At 43.1% G+C, this 27,107-nt stretch overlaps 1 protein-coding gene across 1 annotated transcript; it reads left to right on the top strand.

The window, feature by feature from the left end:
- Positions 1 to 75: 75 nt before the first annotated feature.
- Positions 76 to 26,373, top strand: MAL2 (mal, T cell differentiation protein 2). Its single transcript, XM_036830464.1, has 4 exons — positions 76 to 599; positions 13,728 to 13,898; positions 21,681 to 21,836; positions 24,131 to 26,373. Exons 1-4 carry the CDS (start codon positions 468 to 470, stop codon positions 24,200 to 24,202), a joined length of 531 nt encoding a protein of 176 aa, XP_036686359.1. The 5' UTR covers positions 76 to 467; the 3' UTR covers positions 24,203 to 26,373.
- Positions 26,374 to 27,107: the final 734 nt, after the last annotated feature.

The raw sequence follows: 27,107 nt of genomic DNA, 5'->3' as shown, positions 1-27,107 counted from the left end.
TGCAGTCAAATTGAGGGCAGTGGAGTAGGGGAGCTGTGAGAGTTGGGGGGAGGACAGGTGGAAGAGAATAGGTGGAAACCAGGGGAGGGAAAGAAGGAACAAATAAAGAGCGGAGCGGTGGAGCCGGACGTCGAGACGCTCCAGGAGCGCTGGCCGCTGGCCGGCAAAGGGGACCAGAAGAGCAGAGCAGGAAGGACCGGGCCAGGTGGCCGCCGCACCTGTGCACGTGACCCGCGCGGGCGCCGGGGCGGAGGCGCGCTCACCTGGGCCCACGTGACGGGGCGGGGCCCCGCCTGGCCGAGGACAGCGCTGCCACGCCCCCCTCCCGGGCGGCGCGCCCGGAGCTCGCGGACCCGAGCAGCGGCGGCGGCGGCGGCGGCGGCGGGAGCCCGGGAGGCGGAGGCAGGCGGAGGCGGGCGGAGGGAGGTGGCGGCGGCGCGCGGAGACGCAGTAGTGACAGCGGCAGCATGTCGGCCGGCGGAGCGCCAGTCCCGCCGCCCCCGAATCCCGCCGTGTCCTTCCCGGCGCCACGGGTCACCCTGCCCGTCGGCACCGACATCCTGCGGACCTACTCGGGCGCCTTCGTCTGCCTGGAGATTGTAAGTGGGGCAGCCTGGGCGAGGGTCGCGCCCCGGGTGGCGAGAACTGGCAGCGGCATCCTGCCCCCGGGCTGTCTCCTGCTGCGCGGCCCCCAGCTCCCGTCCCCCCGGCGTGGCCTTCTCCTGCGCGCGCCCCCCGGGTCCTCCCGATGCCCAGCGCAGCCCGCACCTGGGCGACGGCGCCACCGCCCTGGCCCTCTCGCCTGGCACCTGTTACGCTGGCACCTGCTCCTCCGCTGGCGACAGAAATGGTCCCGGGAGAGCGAGCAGGAGGCCCCGCGGGGCCGAGAACTGGGGACTTGGAGAGGAGAAGGCTCTTTGGAGTTGGGGTACTGTCAGAGACCCCCGGCGGTTTGGCCAGGGGCCGCGCTGGGCTGGAGCGGGAGCCGGCGCTCTCGGCCTCGCCTGATGCTACCTGCCATTTTGTTGGGTGGTGCAAGGTGGAGCCAACGACCGGGTGACCAGGAGGCCGCCAGGATGTGGAAAGAGGGGGCAGGAGGTACCAGGAAGAGGAGAAGGAGGGCTAAAAGACCTGGGCTGTTTGGTTTTTTTTTTTCCTTTTGCCATTATGAGCGCCCTTTGGATTGGGGAGAGGAGCAGGGCTCAGGAGGCAGGGCAGGGAAAAGGTGAAGCCCATACGGTGCCCTGGGCAGTGTCTAATCAAGTGGGCTGAGAATGGTAGGGTAAAAGTACAAACGTGGCTGTCAAGCTCCTCGCTGCCTGAGTTTGCGCCTTCTCCCTTCCTAGTCTACCTTTGCAACTCCAAACCCTCTCAGCGCACTTTGTTGGGCCTAGGTGACCGTCGGGTCACCCGGCCTGTCGTGCAGCCTTCTTGGGCTGCAGACTTGAACTTTTTAAAAGGCACTTTAATGGAGTTGGGAGGTTTTGAAGCTCGCTGGGGAAAATGTGCAAATATAAATTGGGCAACCTGAGGTTGCATCATGCCCTGAGAATGGCAAATACAGAGTGAAACGTTTGCCAGTCAGTGCCTTTCCTGCAGGCTGGCTTTGCTTGCTCGGTTTGGAGTTTTCATATCGTCCCCCCTCACCCACACCTTTGAGTTTGCATAACCTGGATTTGGGTCACTTCGGTTTCACTTTTGTGCTTGTGGGGCTGGAACGCCTTGTGAGCATTGGTTTTCCGCCCCATTATGCTAAGGCACCCTAAGTTAAGTTTAGCTCAGATTTGAATCTGAAAAAGGAGACAAGTGAGTTACAGGCTATGACATCAGTAATCGGATCGTGACTGCGAGGCTAGAAGAAACTGGTTTGAGTCTGAGCCCAGTTCGGAAGCATCTGAATGCTTGGGATGAGGTGCGGGCACCCAGGTGAGAAGAGCGGGGAGAGGGTGGCCTTGGGTGGGCAGCCCTACTGTGGGGAGGGAGACAGCCTGAGACCAGTGAAGCCTGGGAAGAAAGATTTTATAGGTTCTGGGCTACTTTACTTCCGTGTTCCTCAGACTCCAGTTGTTTGCATACCTCTGTTAGAAGTTTTTGCCGTATTCACCTGTTCTAGAATTTACAGATGGTGCACTTTAAATGCATTCACTTTCTGAGCTTCAGTACCTTACCTTAGCCTCAGCCTAAGCAATAAAAACATGAATTCTCAAATTTGATATGCTGATCATATTTTTCTAATATTTATTCAAATAGGTACTTATATGTTTACATATGTATGTATATATGTAAAAAATGTGACATACATATATGTATATATATATGCAAAGAAGGCCTAGCCATGTGCTATCAAATCAAATGCCATCTCAAGAACCACCCGTGATCATGTGACACTTTTGGAAACTCCACCTAATTCTGAGGAAAAAAGTGGAAAGTGGTTTATTCTATTTCCTCCCTCCCACCCCCATATCTCTTTATTTATCTAGCCCATTGGTTAGTTCTCAACTCCTGCTATACTTAATTGCTTGGGCAGCTTTTTAAAATACTGTCGCTAGGCCAGACTAATTAAATCAGACTCTCTGGGGCAGCATCCGAGTTCATTAGGTTTTTTAAAAAGCTCCCGCGAGGTTCTAATGTACAGTCATGTCTGGGAACCACCAAGGGAGGCCTTTTCGGGGCTCTGTGGACAAGACAGCTCTCTCCTGCGAATGTGAACCCTCTCCCTCTGCTAGAACTTCTGCCACGCCCCATCCCAGGAGAAATCCCAGGCTCACAGAAGTATCCAGTCCCTTCCTCTTGTCTCTTCATTTCCTCCGGCTTCTTAGCCCCAAAACACTTCTAGGATCCTTATCTAGATAGAACAGCATCACTTCTGAAAGCCATTTCCATTTAATTTTCACTTTTCTTGGCCAAATATCTTGATAGGTTTCAATCATAGGCCTCCATTACCTTTTACTTGATATCAACCTCCTTCCTCCCCAACCCAACCTGCAAAAAATAAAAGGACCAGAATATTCCAGTGAAACTGGTGACCTTAGAGAAACAAGAGACCACACTAGAGCCAAACTATAGCTCCTTCTTGGCCCTCATCCTTCTGTGCCACTTAGAGCTGTTGGATCGTGTGCTTTAAGAGAGCAGAGGTGGAGGCCACCTTGGTCCCCTCTCTCTACCTAGAACATCCACACGGAGGAGATGCACAGATATAAGCAAAGTAGACACTTTTGAAGCACTTTGGTCCCGGATTTCTTAATATCCCTCTAATTTTCTGATCCCTTGAAATTGTTCAGTCTCCCATGGCTCCTCTTCAGAAATTTCTCTCTGTAAATTAAACGTGAGAATTCACCAGAAGCAGTTCTAAGCTCTGGGTGATGTCCTTTCTGGGGACCCCTTATTTTAGCCTCTGCCAGTGTTTCTGAATATGCCCAAACTCCTTAATTTTGACTTTCTATCGAATCCATTTGTCCTTGCAATTTCTTTAAGTCGCATTGCTGTCTAAAACTGAACACCTGAAAACTGCATCTGACAAAGATGCTGGGCTATCTATAGTTGACTAAGCTAATGAAACCATGATCTTGGAGTTCACTTCTCGCACTAACCAGTAACTTTGCTCAATTATTTAATTTCAATTTGCCTTGTTGTACCACATTCACAATCTCTTAAATGTCAGGCATTTGGTGGGGAGATGATTCAAAAGATACAGATATTGCCAGCCTCCAAACACCAGGTAAAGTAGTTTATAGCACTGGCTTTATAGGTGGAGATATTGCAACTTCACATGCATGGTGTGGTTTTCTTGAGATAGGTATGTTGTACTGCTAGACACCTAAGTTGTCTACCTCTGGGTTTTTGCACTCAGCTATACTTATCAATGTGTGCTTGCTATGAAGAGTTTAATACTAAGTTAGTTTTGCAAAGTGAAGCCTTTTAGTTTAAGATGGAAAACGTTGCCTTCAAAAGTTATCATTTTCAAAATCTAATGTTTTGATTAAGTGTTTCCTGAATTAGTGTTTTGTAAATCATTCATCAGGTGTTTATTGAATACCTGTTGTGCGCCAGACACTATTCTGGGAACAAAGATATTTAAACTCTGCCTCACTTGAAAGAGCTTATAACCTAGTTGAGAGGATATGCCCCCCAAATAACTACCATTCAGGGAATAAAGACACAACAATGGAAAGTGAACTATAGCTAAAGCACTTTCCAGGCAGGTGTATTATAAGAAAATGACACTGGAACATCTGTACTATTGGGCTAAACAAGCTATCTCTGGTCCTTGTCCTCAATGAGTATTATGCACAAGAAGATTGGAAGTAACAGTATTAAACATGGAAAAGAATAAAGGTCATTATTGAATTCAGTGTGTTTCACAGTTTCAGTATTTAGGAAACTGTCTACATTCCCCATGATATTCCTGAACATTTCTCTTTATGGGAGATGGTCTAGGACTCTTATTCACAGGCTTCTAACTGCAGTGTTTTGGATGCGACAGTAATTTTCATTTTTTCAACAAATAATTAATAACCTGGTATGCATCAGGCCTTATCTTATGCCCTGGAAATAGGATAATTAACATAACTCCTGCCCTTAAAGGAAAGTCCTATACGGTAAAGTATAAAGCTAAGAAAGAATTACAGTGCTGCATTTGAAGTGATAAAATTGGTTTACGAAAAGTACTATTGAAAAACAGGGTGGAGTACATCTGGCCACTGGGACGGCCAGGACAGGGCAGCTTTAATGGGATGGTGACGTTTGAGTTTAGCCTGAAATGATGAGTAGGGGTTCAGTAGACAAAAGTGGGAAAGAGAATTCCAGGTAGAAACAAGGGCATGTGCAAACCCCAGAGACAAGAAAGACCATGGCATGAAGTTCTGGCAATGGTTGGTGCTTTTCTGTGTGTGTTTTTCTACATGACTTATGGGAAGGTGGCAGGAGGAGGAAAAAGAGCAGGTAGGGGTCAAGGTGTGGTTTGCTGGGAAATGATAGGCCAAGGCATAGCATTTGTTTTCGTCTGTGATGGGGAGCTGCTGAAGGACAGGGATAACTTGATCAGACTTGCAGAAATCTTTGAGTAATGAAGTCTGGTTATAAAGCAGAGAGACTGAAGGCAGGAAGGTCAGCTAAAGGGCTTATTGCAGTGGTTTGGATGAGGGGTGGTGAGAACTAGAAGTAGGACAAAGAAAAGCAGAGAAGAGGCACAGATTTGATATTTAGAAGGTCAACCGCATATGTAAAGTTTTGACATGGCCTGAAATGATCGTAGACCAAACTTAAGTATAAGATGTAACACAGAGGACTTAACGCCAGAAAAACAAAATGTTAATGAAAGGATGATGGGGAAGGAGGGGCTGTGGAGCAGGCATGTGCCGTCATGCAGATAGTTCTATGGAAGGGATTTCAGGTTATTTTCAACCTGCAGCTTTGACTGTAGATGGACTAACACATAAATGTTCAGCTGTATAGAGTTCTCTTTTCTCACCCAGAAAATAGATTTCGGTTGCAAAGGGACATTGTGTGTCTGCAGTGGTGAAGAGGGGCTATCTGTGGGTATGTTTTCCCTGCTTCAAAGGGGTTTTAATTCTATAGGTAAAATTTTTACTTTGCGTCTGGGTTAAAAATCTCCACCCATGTGAAAAAAAAGTCTTTAAAACTTCATAAGAAAAAAATGTGCCCCTGCCAAAGATTATTTTCAGCAATCGTTTTCCCTGGCTGGGATATAGGAAAGAAATAGGAAGAACTGAAACATGGAAAACTTCAAACCAAGTTGCTGAAAACCTTGACCTTGAGCTCCAAAGGAAAAGGTTAAGGAGAGGAGATTTGTCTTGTGGCGCCTGATAGAAATGTCGTACCCGGTGGTAGGAGCCATGGATGTGGCATATCTGCATTGATACAGCTGAATAGGGAAGACTGTGTAATGACATGGGACAGGAGTGAGGCAGGTGTAGCCAACACCACGGATGTTCAGTACGTAGCAAATGCTGTGTGATTGTTCTGTAGGACAAACTGAACAGTGTGAAAATATTCTAGAGAAACTGGCTGGAGCGGGGAAGAGCAGCTTTGGAGTACGCCCTCTTAAGTCTTGCCCAACTTTTTCCTTTCTTCTAGCATTTTATTTTATTTTTTAACTTTTTATTGAAATATAGTTGATTTGCAATGTTGTGTTAGTTTCACATGTACAGCAGAGTGATTCAATTATACATATATATGTATATATATGTATTCTTTTTTTTACATTCTCTTCCATTATACGTTATTACATGATACTGAGTATAGTTCCCTGTGCTATACAGTAGGTCCTTGCTGGTTCTCTATTTTATATATAGTAGTGTATATATTTTAATCCCAAACTCCTAATTTATCCCTCTGCCCTTTCCCCTTTGGTAACCATAAGTTTATATTCTATTTCTGTGAGTCTATTTCTGTTTTGTAAATAAGTTCATTTGTATCATTTTTTAGATTAGACATATAAGCTGTATCATATAATATTTGTCTTTGTCTGGCTTACCTCACTTAGTATGATAGTCTCTGGGTCCATCCATGTTGCCGCAGATGGCATTATTTCATTCTTTTTTATGGCTGAGTAATATTCCATGTGTGTATACACTACATCTTCTTTATCCATTCATCTGTCAGTGGACACAGGTGGCTTCCATGTCTTAGCTATTGTAAATAGTGCTGGTATGAACATTGGGGTGCATATATCTTTTTGAATTATGCATTATGTATTATGTATCTTTTCTCTGGATATATGCCCAGGAGTGGGATTGCTGGATTATATTGTAGCTCTATTTTTAGTTTTTTAAAGAGTTTTTTGAGAGGCCCGCGCACCGCGATGAAGAGTGGCCCCCACTCGCCGCAGCTAGAGAAAGCCCTCGCACAGAAACGAAGACCCAACACAGCCAAAAATAAATATAAAAAAATAAAATAAAAATTTTAAAAAAAGACCTAAAGAAGAAATACATAGAGAATATCTTTAAAAAAAAAAAAAGAACCTCCATATTGTTCTCCATAGTGGTTATACCAATTTACATTCCCACCAACAGTGTAGGAGGGTTCCTTTTTCTCCACACCTTCTCCAGCATTTATTATTGCCCAACTTTTAAAATGTCATGACTCCTCTCCAGGAGTTTAAAGTTTGACCTGAATTTCCTGTGTCCTGTTTTATATGAAAAGGGCCATGCCCTTTCATAGTCGCCATAGATGACATTCCTAACTTTTGTATAATAGCGTTCAGAAGAAGTAAGGTAAAAAGAAAGAAAAGAGGCAATGACTTGTACAGTCCTTGTTGATACTGAAGCACGGGCATGCGTGAACATTTTTAACCTAGGTGATAACTAGTTACCTATAAACATGAAAAGAGGATTTTAAAAATCAAGGGAAATTATAAATGAGAATAAAAGAGGGCCAGAGCATACTTCTCCCCTATAATATGGGCTTTCCATTTTAAGATTAGTATCAGCTTGGTAGCCATGGAAGCACCAAGAGATGGCATCCAGCCAGGGAAGTCTTTCTGGAAGATATAGTACTAGAGTTTAGTTATCCAGCGAAAATTCTGATGGCAGCATGCTGAGCAGAAGCATGGCCCAGTGTAACAGACGCTTTGTGTGCAGGCGGTGAGGGACAGAGGCTGCAGTGCAGAGATACGGTGGCAGGGGAAGGAGCATTGCAGGGGAGAGGGTGAGCTTGGAGAGGCAGGCAGGAGTATTCACCAGTGCTGTAACCACTGGACTGCAGTCACATCATGAGTGACTTTACACTTTTAGGGGCTGCCTTGTAAACACATCTATTCAGCTATTGTATCTGTTGACTGAAGTATGTTCCCACTTAAAAACATTCTTTGGAATACAAGTTGTGTGTAAAATGGAGTTATAGGTAATCTATTCCCTAGAAGATAAATAGTCTGAACATGTTTAACATCCTTTAATCCTATTGTTTCATTTGTAGCACCCATTGAAATAGGAGGGGTGATCAAGAAGATAAGGTATTCTGAACTTTTGGAGGGCCACAAACCCCTTTGTGATTCTGATGAACATTGTAGACTGTGCCCTCAGAAAAATGTATATGCACTTATCTACCCAATTTGATATGATTTTGGAGAATCAACCCTGCCCCTGCCCCAAGCCAATCCATGGCAAAAGTATAGAAACCCTGCTCTAGAATAAACACGAAACTTTGATGGGGACGAACTAACATAATGTTAAGAGCATAAGCTCTGGTAGCCCGTTGCCGGGTTCAAATCCCAGGTCTAACATTTATTAACTGTATAACTTAGAGCAATTTATTAATGGCTCTCTACCTTGATTAACATCTGTATAAAATGGTAATGATAATAATAGTACTTAGCTCTCAGTGTTTAATCTCTCAGTGTTAATCTCAGAGGATTAAATTGGTACAAATAAAACCCTTAGAATAGTGCTTGAACACAAGACCTAGATAAATGCTAGCTCGTATTTCTGTTACCCTCACCAGCTTCGACCTCTTACTCAGATTAACTCTGTAAGCCAGATTGGGAGACATTTTTTCCTCCAGTCTTTCTGATTTGTTCGTCCTCACTGATATAAAGTGATGAAAAGCCCAATATGTAAGCAGTAGGAGAATTGGAAGGAGAGGTCATGTGTTATACACAGAAAGTTCTAAGTATTGAAATGTTTCTCCTTAGGGCAGTCTAACCAGTCCTTTATACCTTCAGCTTCACTTACCTTTCCCTGGTTTCATTCCAAACACTGACTGAAAATAGGTCAGAGTAGGAATTGGCCTGTTTACTTAGTGAATAATAAGAGTATACTAAGATGAAGGTGTCAAAGTGGTTTGAAAATTATTAGCCAAGATGTCGGAGGGCATGTTTTAAAAGCACGCTATTAGGAAATAAGTGACAGTTGAAAAGAAAAAGGGTGTTTGCAAAAGGAATCCTTTGGGGACATAGGAAGACCATCCAAATAGGACTCAATTTGAGCAGTCTGTAATCCACGCAGCCAGAATTGCTGCTTGCTCAAGACCGTGGTTTCCCGTGGGGTTACATATTTTTGCCAGTCCACAGTTTCTAGTGAAAACATGTTTTAGCTCCAGCTCTGAGGGTTCAGTTCGGTGTGATGTGTGGATGAATAATACTTCCATGGTGTTCTTATGGGAAGGCGTCAGCCAAGATACACCCCTTCTGCCCTGCAGGAGCCAAGCTGAAGGGATGAGCATATGCTACAGTAAGCCGCCAAGGAGAGCCGTGGCCTTAGGAATGGGTAGCAACTTAATCACGGCAACTCGGGATGTATCTGAGCGCTTGAGGTGTGTGCCAGGTACACCTGAATTTGAGCTCAGGAGGTGAGGGGGTCACAGGGGAAGACTGATATCTACTTGAAGACGTGTTTGCCTTTGCATTACCTGGAAGTCGGGTTGTCTTTTTGTCAGAGCTTGAGATTCAAAGTCATGAGCCCTGACTTGGTTCCTTACAGAAATTTCAAAAGGTGGTGCATTTGGGAGTTTTGTGTGTAATTATCAGACTTTTTAGGACACCAGAGAGTGGTGGAAGGCCATGATAGACAAGGGGTCAGAATGTGGATTCAGATCACCGTGGGTGAACAGGGATTCCAGCCTTCTTCAGGGTGTGTGCACTCTGCAGTTGCTACGAAACGTTATCAACTAGTCTCCCTCAGATTTTAACCATTTTTGTGCTCTGCGTTTCACTTCTAAAAACAGGCTACCTCCAGAGCCACCTCTACTGAACAGGGATGCTGATAATTAACATGAGTGGTAAATACTCTGAGCTTCGTAATGTGCAGAATTAGGTCAAGGGAATATACTAAGCATTGGTAATGTTATTAAAAGCTCAATTTTTAAAGTTGGAGCTAGATTGGGAAGCTCGGGAGAAAAGGTAGCTTTTGGCCAAAAGAAAAGGTAGCTTATCGTGAAGTAGGGAGAAATAACTGTGTCCAGGCCCTAGGGACCCATTCACCAATGTGACCGTCTTGCAACGAGGAAGGTGGATCTCCAGAGTGGGATTATTTCTCTTCTCTGGGCCATCCTCTATGTTCCAAAGCTCCTGTGGTAAGGACGACTTAAATCTGTATTTCACGGAATCTCTGATCTAGGGATGTAGCGCGCGCGCGTGTGTGTGTGTGTGTGTGTGTGTGTGTGTGTGTGTGTGTGTGTGTGTGTATTTGGGGCGGGGGAGGCACCCATACACCTTCCTGCCTCCCCTCCCCCCTTTCCAGCCACACACACACCACAAATGGGGAGGCAAGTCTGTTCTCTTTTCATGTACACACTTAGTTCCCTTTCCAAGCCTTTGAGGTTTGGGAGGGGCTGTAGTTTTGAGTCCGACAAGAAGAGTTCATCTCTACTGTTTCACATTAGCATCTGCTGTCACAGCCCTCGTCTGCCTTGAAAGCCTGCTTCAAAACCTGCCTCCCCTGCCTACCGTCTAGATTCCTGCCGTTCTGTTTCTTCTTCCCTCTCGCAGTCTCTCGGAGCACACGGTGTTGAGCCCTTTTTATAGCACTCGCCACAATCTGCTCCTGAATCAGATTTGATGGTGTCTATTTCTCCCTTATTAGAGCTCCTGGAGATAGAACCTTGCCTTTTTTTTTTTTTTCTCAGTGTCCTTCTGCAGTGCCTGGCAGCAGATTTGAGGCTGACCAGTTTGAGGTCCAGTTCAGGTTTATTACATGTTATGTTTAATTCCAAGGGATCATATAGCCTCTTCTTCAGAGGTGTGAAATTATCATAATCTTCGATATCATATAATTATGCTTATCTATCTGAGTCTGCCTGTCCCTAATAAACAGTGGCCAATTGTTCTTTATTATTCTTTATACTGGCACCTAGAGTTTCAATAAATGATTCTTGAATTAATAGATGTGTAATAATGATGTATATTTCTTAAACAGTATTTAATGTAGCTTATTTGTGATGGGAGAGTAAGAAAAGTCTACCAAGAAGAGGCTGAGAAAAAAAGAAAAAGTGGAAGATCTTATCACCTTCAAATATTTATTAAACAGTATGAAAGAGTATAGACTCTTTTAACAGGGACATTGTTTCTTTCATAGCTACTAATAAGGTTGTGGTTACATTTTTTTAATATGCATTATTACCCATGACTTAGATTTACTTCATAAAACTTTCGGCGTTGATTGTTCATATTTGATTTGGAATAAGGACTTGAGATATACCACCACTATTATCAATTTATTAGATTGGTGCTTCTGTTATCATTGCTCAAGTGATAATTTATTAGACTTTCCAAAATGTTTTTCAAAGTACTAATGAATTGTATGGGCCTTTTTTTAAGAAACAAATTAATACTTGTATTTTTAACTTTTAGTGCGTTACGCAGTTTGGATATTATCTAGGAAGATTCACACGATTATTGGTTTTTAATATTTGGTGCTCCAGCTGTTCTCATATGGGAACTAGGAGTTTGTTCACTCAGCAAATATCTGAGAGCCTTCCATATGCCAGGCGTACCTGCAATATTGTGTGGGGGGATGGGGGCCGGCGGGGAGGATTGATTCCCACTTGCCTGTCGGTGTCTCCAGGCAGGTGTACCATAGCTTAGGTTTTTGTGTTGCCAAATGTAGCACAGTGCCGGACTGAGAGGAAAGAATTATTATGTAGATTAATAAATGACATGGGATGCAAGCCATTATAAGGCAGCATGCTGCCAAGAAGATCTAAGAGTACAGTTGGACTGAAAGCCAGGGGCATCAATTACAATGTTTCCCATCGACGTCACAAATCCCTAGTAGGGAGCTTGCCCAGAGGGCAGAGGGGGGCCTGAGCATGGGGTGGAACTCAGGAAGGACCTTTAGGTTGATGTGCTCTTCAGGGTGAGCCGTGCATGGGAGTTTCTCAAATACACATGGGGAAGGAACGACGTTCTGGGCCAGCATATGTCAGGCCACTCAGATGTGAGAGAGCTTTGTCTCTGGACTGTTCATTTCTTTTTCTATAATGTGAGATGTGAGGGGTTTAGTGGCAAGAGACAAGCATGCAAAAGGCAGGTTTGCTCGTAAAGGTCCTGGAATGCCATGCAGAGGGTGTGTAGCCTTTATCTCTCTAGTGGTAGTATGGACGAGGCTATTGCTGTCAGGTTCGTAAAACTGCCTGTGTCTTCACCCCTCACCACTTCTCCTCCTGTGTCTTCTCACTCACTCCCAGCTGTCCCAGCCAGAAATCTGGGTATTTTCCTTATCTGTTCTTTTGCTGTCATGTCCCACATCTGCTGAGCCACCAACCACCCTCACATCTACTTCTCAGTTTCTCTCTGAGCCACTCACTTCTGTCTGTGCTCAGCTCCTGGAGTCTACTTTACGCTCTGTTATGGTAACAGTCTCTGCTGTGGTCCCTCAGCCCTCCACCTGTTCCCCTCCAATCCATTGTCACACTCCAGCCAGAGAGAAACTCCTAAGTACAAACCAGATCATGCTCATTCCTGCTCAAGGTGATCTGAGGCTTCCCATTGCCCTTGGGTGAAGTTCGTCTCCTTGACCTGACCTTCAGGACCCTCCAGCTCCGTCTCCAGCTCGCACCTCTGGCCGTTCTGCACATGGTGCCCGCTGCTCCTGCCACCCTGAGCTCTGCCCTTCAGCTCTGCCAGCCTGTTTCTCAGCTTCCCCAGACCATCTCAGGACGCACCCCCCTGCCCTGGAACAGCCTTCTCTGCCCTCTGCTATTCTCCCTGGCCCTGTCCTTTGGGTTGTTGCTTCTAGGGAGTGTTTCCTGACTTTTCAAATCTGGATTTAGAGCCCTCATCGTGTGGACTTGCAGTGCCCAGTGTTTGCCCAGTTGTGACTTGTGTGAAGCAGCATTTTAGCGACTTGCTTAATTTTCTCTTTTCTGTAAGAGACTGTGAATTATGTGATGGTGGAGACCATTGTTTACCGTTTTATTCCTAGCACCTGGCCTGACAGTAGGTATTTATTGAATATTAGATCTGTGAATATCTCAAGTACCTATTCTCATGCCCAGCACATAGAAGAGTGTCAGTAAATGATGGAAGATTTTATTGTTTACTGTCATGTACAATAGCTGCTATTCTGTATATAGGCAATAACCTCACCTGTACAAGTAGGTCCTGATAAGGACTGAGACATGGCCATTAGAAGTGACAAGTTAGGAAGTTATGGCTGACCTTTGTTAATAGCCCCGCTGAGAAATGGTAAAAGCAGAAGCCAGTGGACAGTGGTTTGAAGAGTAACGGCAAGGAGAGGAGGCGGAGGCCTAGCAAAGATGAATTGGTAAAAATGGTGAACTGAAAAGGGAAATCCTTAGAGAGGGCAGTAGTTAGAGAGGCAGCAGGGTCAACGGAAAATACTTTATTTATTTTTTTAAATTTTTATTTTCTATTAGAGCATAATCGATTAACAATGTTGTGTTAGTTTCAGGTGTACAGCAAAGTGATGCAGTTATACATATACATGTATCTATTCTTTTTCAAGTTCTTTTAAAGGAAAATGCTTTTAGATGGTGAAAGAATACTGAGCCTGGCCATGGGCTGAGGATGAGAGTCCAACAGGAAGGCAGGTGTGCAGAAATAGGCGTGGAGTCAGATCAGGTCCCAGAGTAGCAGTGCTGGCCTACACCTGAGAGAAGAAAGCTCTCCAGTAACGATAGAGACAAGTCGCTGGCGGGGTTGCAGGAACACGTGCAGGGGTCTGGGGAGGAGCAAAGGCAGTGGTAAGCCCGATGCAAGCATGTTCAGTTCTGTGGCCCAAACCTATTACCGTGTTTCGTTTTCCCTTTAGGTGTTCGGGGGACTCGTGTGGATCCTGGTCGCCTCCTCCAACGTTCCTCTACCTCTGCTGCAAGGATGGGTCATGTTCGTGTCTGTGACGGCTTTCATCTGTTCCCTCCTCTTCCTGGGCGTGTTCCTGTCAGGCGTGGTGACTCAGATTAATGCCAATTGGAACTTCCTGGTAAGGGATATTTAAGTCTCTTTCAGGAACATGTGAGAAATTTATATATATCTCATTCTGTCCTGAAATGCTGGATGCCCTGTTCTATCTGTTGCCTCTAGCGGGAGAGAAAAGGTCAGAGCACAGAGGCCGCTGTGCTGCCATGTGGCCGGCCTTGCTGGACAGCAGGGTCCCAGTTCGTTCAGATCCTGTGGTGACGGAGCCGAGCCATCTCTCTGTTATTCCTTTATGAGTTAGATGACCTTTCCGCAAAGACTGTTTTATTTCGTACAACAAATGAATCACATTACAGTTATTGAACTATTGAACAGATGCCTTTGGGAGTTGGATACTGTGCCATATATCTTAAAATTTTCCATTGATTCCTGCTTCAGATACTAAATACATATATTCCTTTCAGAAAACAAGTAGCTCTATATTTTACTCTCCAAATACTTAGAAAAGGAAAGGGGATATTTTATATTTATTTTCAATGCCTGTCCTAGACTAGCAAGAGTTGCTACGTTTTAAGAAATGAATTTCCGATCGACACCATTTTAAAAATTATGACACCATTAAATTGGGTCAACTTACTTTCCCTTTTTCTCGTATAATATAGGGAGCCTCTTTCACGTCTGTGGTTATTCATTCTCTGGGACTGGCTCAAAATGGTCCCCAGTGGAGCATGAATTGCAATGCCTGGTGGACAGTGCTTTAATGAAGTTCATGAAGAACCACCATTAGGTTTCCTTCACACTTTGGTGGTTAGGAACTTAAATCAGACCTTCAGTCGGGATTTATGTATTTTCCTTTCCGGTGTGGTAGTATTTTATTCAGCAGCAAGGATGCTATTTGCTCTTGTCTTATTTATAGACCATAAAGAGAACCATCATCCCAAATGTTATCAGCAGTGAAGTCTAAGCAAACGTGGCTGTCCATTCAATCGGCCCGGGGCAGATGGCAGGGGTTAGTGTAGAGCTGAGGAGGAACAGTGTAGTGTGGTGGTTATACTGATGCACAGGCTTTGACATTAGTCTGGTTTGCTTACTAACCACGTAGCCTTGGGCAAAATATTGAACCTCATTTCTTCCTCTGTAAAAACAGTAATAATAATACCAACCTCACCAGATACTGTCAAGGAATAATGGAATTCATGTAGGAAAAAGTGCTCAGCTTTGTGTCTGATTTATCGTAAGTGATCAGTAATCATCATAAGTCCTTAAACACGCTGAGGCTCGCAGTTTGAAACTTCGAAAAGTCCTATTTCTTAGGTTGCTGATACAACGTATTTCTGCATGTTTGCCTTGATTTCTCATTAACAATGAGAAGATATTTCTAATAATTACTCAAGTGACGAAGATCAAAAATCCCTATTTAAGTTACAAATAGATGCTTAATCTCCTTTTTCTAAATGCCTGGCTCTCCTAAAATAATGCATGAATGAATCAGTCAATCCCTAATGTTGATGAATGCCACCAGGCTCTTTTAATATCAGGCTTGAAGATGGTATTTGGCCAGTATGTACCAGTAGTATAGCCCTACTGGTACTTTGGTACTGGTTAATACGTAGCCATTTCCCCAGTCTACTGCCTCTTCCTAAGTGCTTTGCTCCCTCTCACCCTGGCCCTTTCTTTGAGACCTTCCTGGACCTCCTAATAGCCCAGCAACTAAAGAGTTAATATCTGGAAAAGTAGTGAGTCTCCAGGATCCTGCAGTGCTCAACATTCTGTCTAACTGGTTGATGCACACGCCTTACCAATGTTTAAATATTTTTCCAATATCACTCCTGGTTTTATTAGACATATGTCCATACCCTCTTCTTTCCTTTTGCTTATATTGAGTATTATCTTCGATATTGAGTACAAGCATTAATATTAGGTTTCCTAAATTTATTAGGTTTAATTAGGTTTTCCAAATTTGTATTTCTTTCCAATTTGTAGCATTGTATCTGATGTTCAGACAATAAAACGTTGGGTTTTTTTGTTTTGTTTTTTTTAAATTAAACCACTTTATGAAAGGGACAATTGAAACTGCCAATCTGTTCCATAGGTCACCTGCAAAGTTTATCTTACGGCTTTCTAGCTGGAGTAGTCTACTCTTACTGAGGGAAGAATGGGGACAGCGACACACAGGACACAGTACAGTGGTTGTTAGTACACAATCTTGTCATATGGTGGACATACTTTCAAAGAGCCAACTCTGGCCTTCAAGGAATTTGCTTATACGCTAACATTGTATTTAGAAAGGGCTCCCTTTTTTTCCGTATTCTTTTGTGATTTTCTACATACTTAGTCATTTTTGACCGCATGGCTGCTTTTGATAGATTTTAAAATTTATCTTGTTTACTCTCAGCCGGGTAAATTTTCGAGCCATGCATATCATGGAGTTGTCACCAGATGGTAACAAGTTTTAATTGCTGCATTCTGGAATTGTTAGACATTAATTGCTCAAAAAATTATTGCTTCCCACCCACCCCGTAATAACAATTTAATGTCGCCTGTGTGCCATGCGTGAATGAAGAATGCGTGTTGATAAAGAATTTATTTTCTAGAAGTATTCATTGTGAGATATTACCTACAGTATGTATAGCTTCTAGTTTTTATTGATCATGAGATTAAATTAGTATTCGTGGCTGATGTCCTCCGTATTTTTTCCCAAGCTTTCTAGTGTTGGTGTAAATGGTGAAATAAAAATATGATATGTAATAATATATATTAAGTGCTAAAAACTTGCCCCCTTCTAATTTGAGGAAAGCAGAGGTTTTAATTTTGAGATGCTTTTTCTTCATTGTTTTTATATGGACCGGCAGTAATACCACTTCACCTAACTTTAAACAGATGTCATATTTATTTTTCCCTTTTTGGAAGATGGAGTGTTAAGGAGAGATATATGTTAGAGAAATAAAAGATACCAAAAAAAAAAGGCCTTGTACAATTAAACATGTTTCTTCCCTTTCTTCCCCAAAAGTGTAGCTGGCACACGTGACCATCTGCCTAGTGTGGAAATCACTTAATATTTTTAAAATGTCCTGAGCTATGTTTTCTGTCCCCACATTCATTTACCTATTTGACCTTACGGAAAACGATGGTTGTCCTCATTTTTACAAATGAGAAAACTACAGCTCAGAGGGACTATTATCCCTTTTCATGCTGCCATTGTGTAAAACAGGATTCCCCTATATACAGCGTGGCTTTTTTTTTTTTTTTTTTTTTTTTTTAATAGTTAGTGAAAGTTTGACCTTGAGCTGAGAAGCAGAACATGGGCTGGAGATAAGAATGTGGGAAAGAGTTACCTGCTGCTGAAAATATTCAAGGCATGCTTGAGGCTGAGTTTACTTGAGGTGACGACAGGTGGGCTGCACTCTGGGGTGCGTGAGTGTTAGGAAGATTGGCAGAAAAGCAAGAGCATGTGACGGAGACTCAGAAAGGGGAAGGGGTCCTCTGCTAATGGGGGAGGGCCAAGGGCTTCGGACAGGTGGTCCACAAAGGGTGGTCCCTGCCCTGCAGCACCAGCATTGCCTGGGAACTTGTTAAGAATGCAGATTCTCAGATTCCACCCAGACACATAGAGTCAGAAACTCTGGGGTTGGTGCCCAGTAGTCTGTGTTTTAACAAGCTCTTCAGGTGCTTCTGATACACACTAACCTTTGAGAACCTCTGGCTTAGAGCAAATAATCTGCATTGTCCAAAACAATGAGTGAAATTGTGAGTGAGGAAGACCTTTGTGCACACATCCCACACATAGCAGGAATTAGAATAAGATGTCCAGGGTAGCCAAATGTAAATGTGGGTGTAGCTCTCCAGTGATGGGGGATATTTAATGAGCACCTAGTATATGCTTGATCCTATGTTAAGACCTAGAAATACAATGGTGTACAAGACAGGCCTGGCAGTGGCTCTCAAAGAGTTTGTTGGAGTAGACAGTGGAGGTGAGGAAACGATTACACAACTGACAGAACAATTATAATTATGTTAATGGCCAAGAAGGGAATAAGAAGAGCGTACGTATCCTCTCTGGGCCACTGGGAGGCAGACTCTAAGACGGATTTAGAAGTATAAGAGATTTTTTTTTTTTTTTGAGGGAAAGGGGAGGAAATAACACCTTCAAAAGAGGGAGGATGTAGGATAAAGCAAAAAAGTCTTAGAGAGTGATAAAGTCTTGGCCAAATTAGTGAGAAGCTCCAGAGCACAGCCTTCCCTTTAAGACTCTTGTGTTGGGGGAAAGTGGCCAAGCACCAGTAACCGCACTGGGCCATCACTGGCTGAGGGCGGCCCAGGAAGAATGTGACCTTAGTTCAAACACAGCAGCAGATCTCAAATCCACTGAAGCCAAAGCTGTCAGCTAACTCTGCTCCTCACAGCAGAATGTCAGGTTCTTTCTGGAAGGGACACGTGTGCAGTGCGTGCCGTGGATGCTCTAGGCCTCTTCTTGCGCCACGTGGTTCCACTTCGCCATACGTGTTTGCGGCCTCGCTCCTCCGGGGTTCCAGGGTGCCTCTCTTCCTGAAGCAGAAATTAAAAGAGAGAGGCTAGAGGGACAAACTGCAGCCCCTCTGACAGGAGTTGGTCTCAGAGCCACAGCTGCTCTTGGTCACCGCCCTCCTCCACTGACCATTTTAAACTCCTCTTGTTCAGCACTCATGTCTGCTGGTCTCCGAGGTTTACCTGGTGGTGTCATGCAAACCCTCCCTCGTGAGAGAGTGTAAGCCCCCTGGTAACTTTATCCTTTCAGGCCAGTATTGCTGCAGTTCTCCATTTTAGTCACAGTTGGGCAAGAGAGTTCTAACAGGGCCCCAAGTAGATCACCCGAGTTCCACATTGACTCCTTCCTGCCCTCCTGTGTGTCAGCAACCCTACCTTCTCTTGTCAAGATGGTGACTCCTCCTCTTGCCTTTTGATCCCTGAGCACAAAGAATCCAAAGTACACAGGCAGCAGCCATAGCTCATAGTTCAAGGGGATGCTTGCTGTATCCTCTAGCAAGAGTACATGCCCCGGGGACCAGGACCTCTGATCATGCAGAGCCCGGAGTTGTGGGGACAGCAGTCACAGTCTTTCATCAGGTCAGTGGGAGCGATGACGGTAAGAGGAGAAACTCCTTCCCCCCTTGGTTCTCACTCTTGCAATGAGGACACAACACCATACTGAAAACTCATTTTCACTGTGTCTATCGCATCCCGAAAGATGGCCACACATCCTCACAGGGTGGTGCCTCCAGGGGTGCCTTCAGCCAGCCATGCTGTCGTGCTGTCAGGCCAGCGAGTTCTAGATGGTGCAGCATACAAGGCAACTCATGGTCGTGGGCCCATTCCCACTCCTCCTCTGCTGAGAAGTTGGTCCCTTGGTCAGATGCTGTGTTGAGTAGATGCCTATAAATCAGGCATTCTGTAAGTCCCTGGATAGTCTTGGAGGCTGAGGTTCTGCAGGGAAGAAAAGCAAATCCATACTCAGAATGAGTGTCTGTTTTGTGAGAATGAACCATTATGTCTCCCAGGGAGGTAGGAACTGAGTTGCGTCAATTTGGTACCAGGTGCGAGTAGTGCCATATCAGGGTCTCAGAGTCAGTCTCTGTTGCTGGCAGGTTCAGCATTAAGAAAAGGCGGTAGCTAGGTCAGCTTTGGCAATTGGGAGTCCGTGCTATTGGGCCTCGACATAGGCTCCTCCTCCCAGCCATGGCCACTCTGTTCTTGTACCCATAATGCCACTGACCGGGTAGCTGGTGACAAAGGCTGGTTGCGTCAGCTGGCCAGGTCATTTTCTCTACGTGCCATCCCATGGTGGATGCTTCTGGTGGGCGTGACCATGTAACAGAAAGGTCACACTTCACACTGTATGCTTAATCCCGTATGTCCATCTCCCTGCTCCATACTTCCTTGTCTCTAAACTTGTAGCCTCTTATTCTCCACGGCCCTGACTAGCCTGCCAGACCATTCACCACTGACCACAAGTCTCTGTATGTTCTTACCTTGGGCCGCTTTGCTTTCTTAACAAAGTGTATGACATGCTGCACCACTCGTCGTTCCATCCACTGGGAAAATATCCCCTAACCTCTGTCTTTCAAAGCCAACCCTGAATGTGGCTATAATGCATGTGTAATGCAGCTGCTGTCCCTTTTCACCTTGCAACAGCATAGCGTGCCATCAGAAACAAGTACAGGTGTTTCCTTTCTCCTTCATCTGGACCTAAGGGCTCCCCTCCCCCATGTGGCCATAGCTGTGGGCTGAGGGAGGAGGGCAGTCCCATCCTGGTGGGTGACACGGGGGCCTGTGCCCTCTAGCCCAGCTCAGCTTGGTCGCTGCTGTGCCCTTCCCATCTGAAGAAGCGTTGCTATGACTTTATGAGTTGGTGGCTTTGATAGAACTCCATTCATAATGAGCAGTTCCAGATACTTAGTCACTTGGTGTCTCAAGATCAAGTGTTTCTTCTCTCCAAGGGCCCAGGAGGACACCGGGAGCTGCTTTTCCAAGATGTGTAATTCCCCAGTACAACTTACATGCCTGACTTTAGAACCCCAGGAGCCTACATAGTGATTTTGTCACCACCATTGCCATGAGTTCCTTACTACGTCTTTTCCTCCATCACTCTAGAGTGCATAGGACCCTAAGGCTAGTACGGATAGCTGGATAGTATGACCCAAGCCATACAGAGCTGGACGTGTAAGAAGCTGATTGGATGGTAACACCTATGAAAGCTGAAGGGGGAGGAAACAGGACTGGACAGGGAAAGCCTTCAGCACAACTCAGTTCTGATACTCCTGTAAAGGAGGAAGGAGGCAAAATTAGGCAGGAATAGAAAGGTGGTATTATTGGGGGGGATGGTGTGGAGGGCTGGGGGACAGGTAATTGGTTGTGGGAAGACTCTTTCCGGTCAGAGACGCTCCCATGCGTAAAGAGTATCAGCCCTGAGGTATAGAGTGATTCCTGGGGACCAAGATGAGACCAGAGTGGCTGACGTTCAAAGGGGGAAGACGGTGGCATCAGCTGAGGCTGGTGAAGAAGGCACATCATACCGAGAGTCGCAGGCCATGTCACCAGACGTTTCCCGTTCCTTTTAAGATGACAACTTCAAATGGAAATAACAAATGGTGATTGTAAGGTGTATAATAATAAATGGTAAGTACCTGCTGTAGGGACTGTTAACAAAAATGCACAGCGGTGTGTTGATGGTATATTAACTCACGTAAGACGATGTGAATTTTGAGTTGTGTGTCACATCCATGCAGCGAGAGATAAATAACTTAATCACAACTGAGTTCTGTATGAAAATTTCCTCTGCTTTTTGTAGAAGTATATGTTGGTTTTGTTTTTTAGACTATCGGGAGATATGGTATTGAATTCAGTGATTTCATAGGCCCGTAGTGTATGGGATGACAATCTAATGGATAAAAATAATAATTGCTCAAAAATAAAATGATTATAGAATGTGTATATAATTATATAACTATATAATATGCAATAATAAAATAGATATTATAACTCTAACAAGATGTAATTTAAATGCTATTTTACTTGAATTTTAAGGGCAGGAATTCTATGGTACCTTAGTCTAAACTGAAATTATATATTTTATTCTAAAATTCAGTGGATCTGAAGGTTTGCCACTGTGCCAGTTACAACGGGTCAGTTGATTTTCACTGGTATTCTAACAGCTTGACATTGCTGAGGGAGCCAAAAGAAATGGCAAATGCAGTTAAAGACTGTTGAAGTGTTCTAATTTTCCTGAACGTAAACTTCATTTCAAATAAGGAACGGAAGAAAAATCTCTTCTTTTTCACTGTAGCTGTCTCCCTTTTCCGCCCTCTTTCAGGATCTCGCTTACCATTTTACAGTGTTCGTCTTCTACTTTGGAGCCTTTTTGCTGCAAGCAGCTGCCACATCGCTGCACGATCTACGTTGCAATAGAACCATGGCTGTGCAGCCGCTCTTGAACGATGACAAGTATAACATCAACGTGGCGGCCACAGTAAGTGTTTGATGAATACAGTTTACCAGCGCTTCCCCTCGCCTGTCAAGGTCTCCAAGAAAGTCCTCCGGCAACAATAGTTTTCTTTAATAATAGCCATCAGCATTAGACATATAATAGCTGATTATCCGTACAATAACCTTATGAGCCAAGTTGTTACCCCCAGTGCTGTGGATGATGAAACTGAAGCACCAGGAGGCTGACATTCATGTAAGATCATACCTGTCAGCGGTAGTAGTTGACCTTGCACAACAAAGTCTACTTTGTGAAAAGAATTAATTGTGCTTTCTACTTGGTGTAACTTCAGACATGGTTAGGGAGATTTGTCCTTCCCTTTCTCTGTCTAAGTGAAGCTGCCCTAGTAATCCTCTACATGCTTCAAGTTCTACATTAATCCCCATTTCATCCGTACACTCCAGTAGAAGTAAATCTTTAGTTTCTGAGTTTTAATGACAGAAACTAAATGCATGAGCCATTCATTTGTGACATTCCATTGAGTCCCTCACTTTTCTTTTTATTTCAGTATACCTTAGAGAGAGGAAAACTCCTTTTCCCTAGTAATAGGTATCAAAAGTGGTCATTCATGCAGGGGCCAGGCCAGCCCAGTGTGGGTGAGTGAAATCAGCTGAGCTGACTCACAACAGGGGAACAACCTCGCTGATCAGATCATCGGATGAACAAAAGCATAAGCGAATTCCTAGTCAAAACAGAAACTCTCTCCTTTCGGGTGTATACTCAACATATAATTAAAAATGCACCAGGCTTTTTTTTTTTCTTTTTTTGATGGGAGTCATTAGAGATGGAATTTATCAGAATTCCTGTGCTTATAAGGCACAAACTAGAGCAGTACTATAAACAGAACTAGGGGGGAGCCACGTGTATGTAGCCCCCCAGGATTCTGATATCACTGAGGGTAACATAAATTCATAATCTGCCACTGCAGAGAAGACATGGAGGACAATTGTAACTACATATGAGCAACTCAGAGTGTAGTTAAGATTTACACTTTGAGATTTATCATTTAAGGGTATCATTGCTCAAGAAATTTTGAAATGTCCTGAAATTTTATAAATCGTGTATGAAATGTGATAGAGGGTTTCCCAAATTTGACAGACCTACACAGTTTGCATGTCATTACAAATACGGTATAAAACTGAAATAAACTTTTCTAAGTTATTGAAATAAAACAAATTTTGATCAACCGTGGAAGAAGAAATACTAGATTTTCTCCAAGATTACGAAATCTCTCTAATGCCGTTGTCTCATGAAGAGCACACTGTCTTGTGAAAAGGATATCAAAGAAAGTGGGTTTCCAAAACTAAGATGTATCAGGCAGGTCATAAAACAAAAATATTGTTGTTTTAGATTTGGGAATATTTGTGACATTTGTCAGCTTTTCAGAATTCATGGTTGTTGTGATTTCTTGTTCTAATTAAATATTCACATTTGTACTTTAAAGTGGTCATTCTCATTCAACAGAAAATGCCTAGATCAGAGATGTATCAGAGAGACAACCAGGAGAAGAAGGGTGGGGAAAATAGCAGAATGGTAATTATGCTGTAAAAATGTTCTGTAGGTGGATCTGATATTCCTTCTCAGAGCTCTGGTTTCCTTGTAAAGGATTCCTGTACTACATCATAATGTTTTAACATATTTAACTGCTTTGGTAGTTTTCTATGAATCATAAACCCCAAAAGGGTGAGGACAATACCTATTATTTGTTTATATGTACCAAATGTACCGATGTATGAATAGTTGGTGCTAAAGAAATCCTTGTTGAATATAAAGGACAGTGATTCAGAGCTAAGTACAGACTTGAGGACTGTCTCCCACGCCAATCTGATGATTCATTTCTGTGGATTTTCTCTCTTCAGCTCTAAGGTCACTTTCCATTGTCACAGAAATGATTTGTTACATCCTCAAGTCCTGACAGCTGCACTTTGCTTGGCTGTGAGATCACTGTGCAAATAGACGTCTCATCATGAAGTTTTGAATATGTACCATGTTAGGGGTTTCACCACTGCTTAACAAGCGAGTCCAGTACGGGAAAAAAGGCTCAACCTAAGGCTGTCCACAAATGAGAAAATTATTAGGGGCTAGAACGTTTAAAAGAAAGGTTAATGGTGTGAGGGGATAAAATCATCAAGAAAAGAGAGGAATATAAACGATTTTCATTAGCGTTGAAGTATCTTTAAGTAGGCTGGTCAGTCTTCAGACAGTTGTTCCTTTGGACGAATGTTTTCTTAAAGTCAGGGTTATAAATCTGATGTGAATTGTTGTTTCTTTTTTCTTAGATTTTTGCCTTTGTGACGACAGCTTGTTACGGTTGCAGTTTGGGTCTGGCTTTACGACGATGGCGACCGTAACACCCCTTACAAACTCACTGCCTGTGTGTTAGTTTCATTTGTGTACTCTTTATGTCTGATCAATTTGGATACCGTTTTGTCCAGATATAACAGCATCCGCAAGGTAATTTGTTTAGTATATGGAGAGAATTTAAGTATAAGTTTTGGTTCATTTCATGGATGGAATTTTAATTTTAGTATGATGTTAAACAGAGAAATAGCCTTTAGTTTTACATCTGTCTCTTTCTCTTTTTTTCTTATTTTAAAGAAAATTTCCCTTCACATCCATAAAATACACAGATATCGTTCATGAAAAAAGGGGTATCTCTTGTGTTTAGTTACTGAGTTACCTGAACCTTAATTTTAATAGGTAACTCAAACTCCTGAAGAAAAACACATTTCAAATAAACTTCCCACTGAACTCTGTTTTAGTGTAAAACGGAGATCGACACTCTTTAAAGGTCCAGATAGTAAATATTTTAGGCTTTGTGGGCCATTCAGTCTCTGTCACAGCTACTCACCTCTGCTGTTACTACACGAAAGCAGCCATAGACAGTAAGTAAACGAGTGAGTGTAGCTGTGTTCCAATAAATTTTTATTTACAAAAACCGGCAGCAGGCTGGATTTGGCCTGTGGGCTGCAGGGTATCGTTTGCTGACCTCTGGTGTAAAACCTTGGTTATGGGTTCTGCATTTTATTGAACTGATCCTGAAAGGTAGAAAGCGAATTAGACAAGCCACATAGTATTTAGTCTTATGCAGTAATCACATTGCCTTTAGGTTAATGGTCACATACCCTTGAAGGGGCTATAGTTTCTCAAGCTAATTCAAGCAGAGTCTTGGGTACAGGAAAAAGTAATTTATGAAGTGAACCCTAGTTGCTTAATCCACCTAAGTGTTTCCTAACAACTGAGCAAAATGCTCATCTGGCATCCTTAAAATGAGAGCCCCAGAGACCACTAACCACTCCTGGAACTGGTATCTAGCTCCTGATGTCTTACTTTGGGTTTATTTATGCTTCAAATACAGCTGTTTACCCTGTGCGTGAATATACAAATATTTATGTGTGGATATGTGAGGCTTTACCCAATAGAGCTCCCCAAAGGGTGAACTTTTTACTTCTAATTCTTTTACATGACTCTGAGTTAAATTTGAATAGAGTATGAAATATAACTTAAAGTTGTAGATCCTCACATGTTTAGAGAACAGTCCTGACATCTATTGAATATGAATAGCACAGAAAAGTATTTTAACCCACCTCAGAGACCCTGGTCGTGGTAACATGCCAAAATGGCTTGAAGGGGAGAACAAGTTAGAGTTAGGCCCCCAGCTCACACCACCCGTCCAAACAAGATACTTATCTCTTGCCTCAAGAGGGCTACCTCTGGGAAAAGAGGGCTTTTGAATATTTTATACTTTCAACCGTTTGCTTTTTGGCTGAATCATCCACTACAAGTGCCATGTATAAGCTGGGCTGTTAGATTTCATGGAACATAGAACAATCTTGAATGAGTAGCATAATCAATGATCAATGATCAAATCCTGTTTATGTGATAATCCCTTAGAAAGAAGAATCTGATTAGGGTTTGGTTTGTGATGTAATTACAGAGATAAAAGGTATATTTACTATGTGGCAAGAGGATATCAGTCTTGTGACTTTATACTGATGTCATAGCTTTTCTATAATATCCAACTTCCCTGGTTTTTCTAGCTCCATGCCACACTCTTAACCCTGAATTATGAATTGTATATTACAGAGTCATATATGTGCCATAAGGATATATTGTCCATTCCGGCTGGAATTGTTAAAAGTTAGTCTGCTAGATTTAGTTGTGAGATTGTATTTTTGTTTCCAAGGTATAACAGGTCCATGCTTGGTGGCATTAAATTAAATGATTTCATGAATCTGCTTTGGTGACACTTTTCTAAATGGATTGCTTCTAGAACATTAAGAACCAAGCCTAAAACTCATCTAACTGTGAATACTTAGAATTGTAAATTAATCACGATCTAGATTTGTGAGTTGACTGACAAAGCACTTGAACAAAAATTATGGCATTTGAGAATTTCTTTATATATCTTAGCTGTAAAAATGAGGAAGTGTTGGTTGGTTTTAAGATCTGGTAACTCCATGATGAAAAGAAATTTATTTTATAAGTGTTATGACTCTAATAAAGTATTCATTTGATAATCTTTTGGGGTCATCTATTTTTTATACAATTTACTTTGAAATTCAGTTAAAGGTTTGATATAAACTTGACAGATTTGGAGCTTCTAGGCTCATAATATATAAGAGTTCTGCTTTAAACATTTCTATGTAAAAGACAGTCTCTCAGGAAATGCCAGTAAATCTTTTTTCTTTGGTGAAGGTTCAGGAGGTGAGTCTTTGGAGGTAATATTATAAAAGAAGTTTAAATGTACTCTATTTTATTTAAAAAGCATTTATATAGGCATAATATATGCCAGGCAGTGTTCTAAGCATTTTTTCAAATATTAACTCATTTAATCGTCATCGTGACAACTGTATGGAATAGGTATTATTGTTGCATTTTAAAGACGAGGGAACCAAAACACGGACCTTAAGAACACCCAGGGTCACGTACCTAGCAAGTAGGAAAGCTGGGATTTAGACCTCAGCAGTCTGGCTGCAAAGTCCAGGCTCTTCACGATTGTGCATCACTCAGTTCTCCCAGATTTTACATATTTTATATATCCAAAAATATGACCCTTTTCTCCCAAAGAAGTTTTTAGAAGAATGTTGAATACACAAAACTGTTGATGACAGATGTCATCTTTTAGAACTTCTTTTTTGTCACAACCAAGGGCTCATGAGTTTAGCTGTAAGAACTTAGGCGAAACCTGCATGATAGGGAAAAAGTTAGGTCGCTTTGGTCTGCAAAGTTCTCCAGAGCGCTTAGCTGCCTGAA

Source organism: Balaenoptera musculus, chromosome 17, assembly GCF_009873245.2.
Source record: "Balaenoptera musculus isolate JJ_BM4_2016_0621 chromosome 17, mBalMus1.pri.v3, whole genome shotgun sequence".
NCBI lineage: Eukaryota > Metazoa > Chordata > Mammalia > Artiodactyla > Balaenopteridae > Balaenoptera > Balaenoptera musculus.
This window is presented reverse-complemented; position numbering and strand designations above follow the sequence as displayed.

Bases quoted from the DNA above. Each gene is read 5' to 3' on its own strand.
- MAL2 (XM_036830464.1), top strand. From the start codon at position 468: ATGTCGGCCGGCGGAGCGCCAGTCCCGCCGCCCCCGAATCCCGCCGTG. The intron at 600-13,727 runs GTAAGTGGGGCA...TTTTCCCTTTAG, and splicing joins CCTTCGTCTGCCTGGAGATT to GTGTTCGGGGGACTCGTGTG. The intron at 21,837-24,130 runs GTAAGTGTTTGA...CTTTTTTCTTAG, and splicing joins ACATCAACGTGGCGGCCACA to ATTTTTGCCTTTGTGACGAC.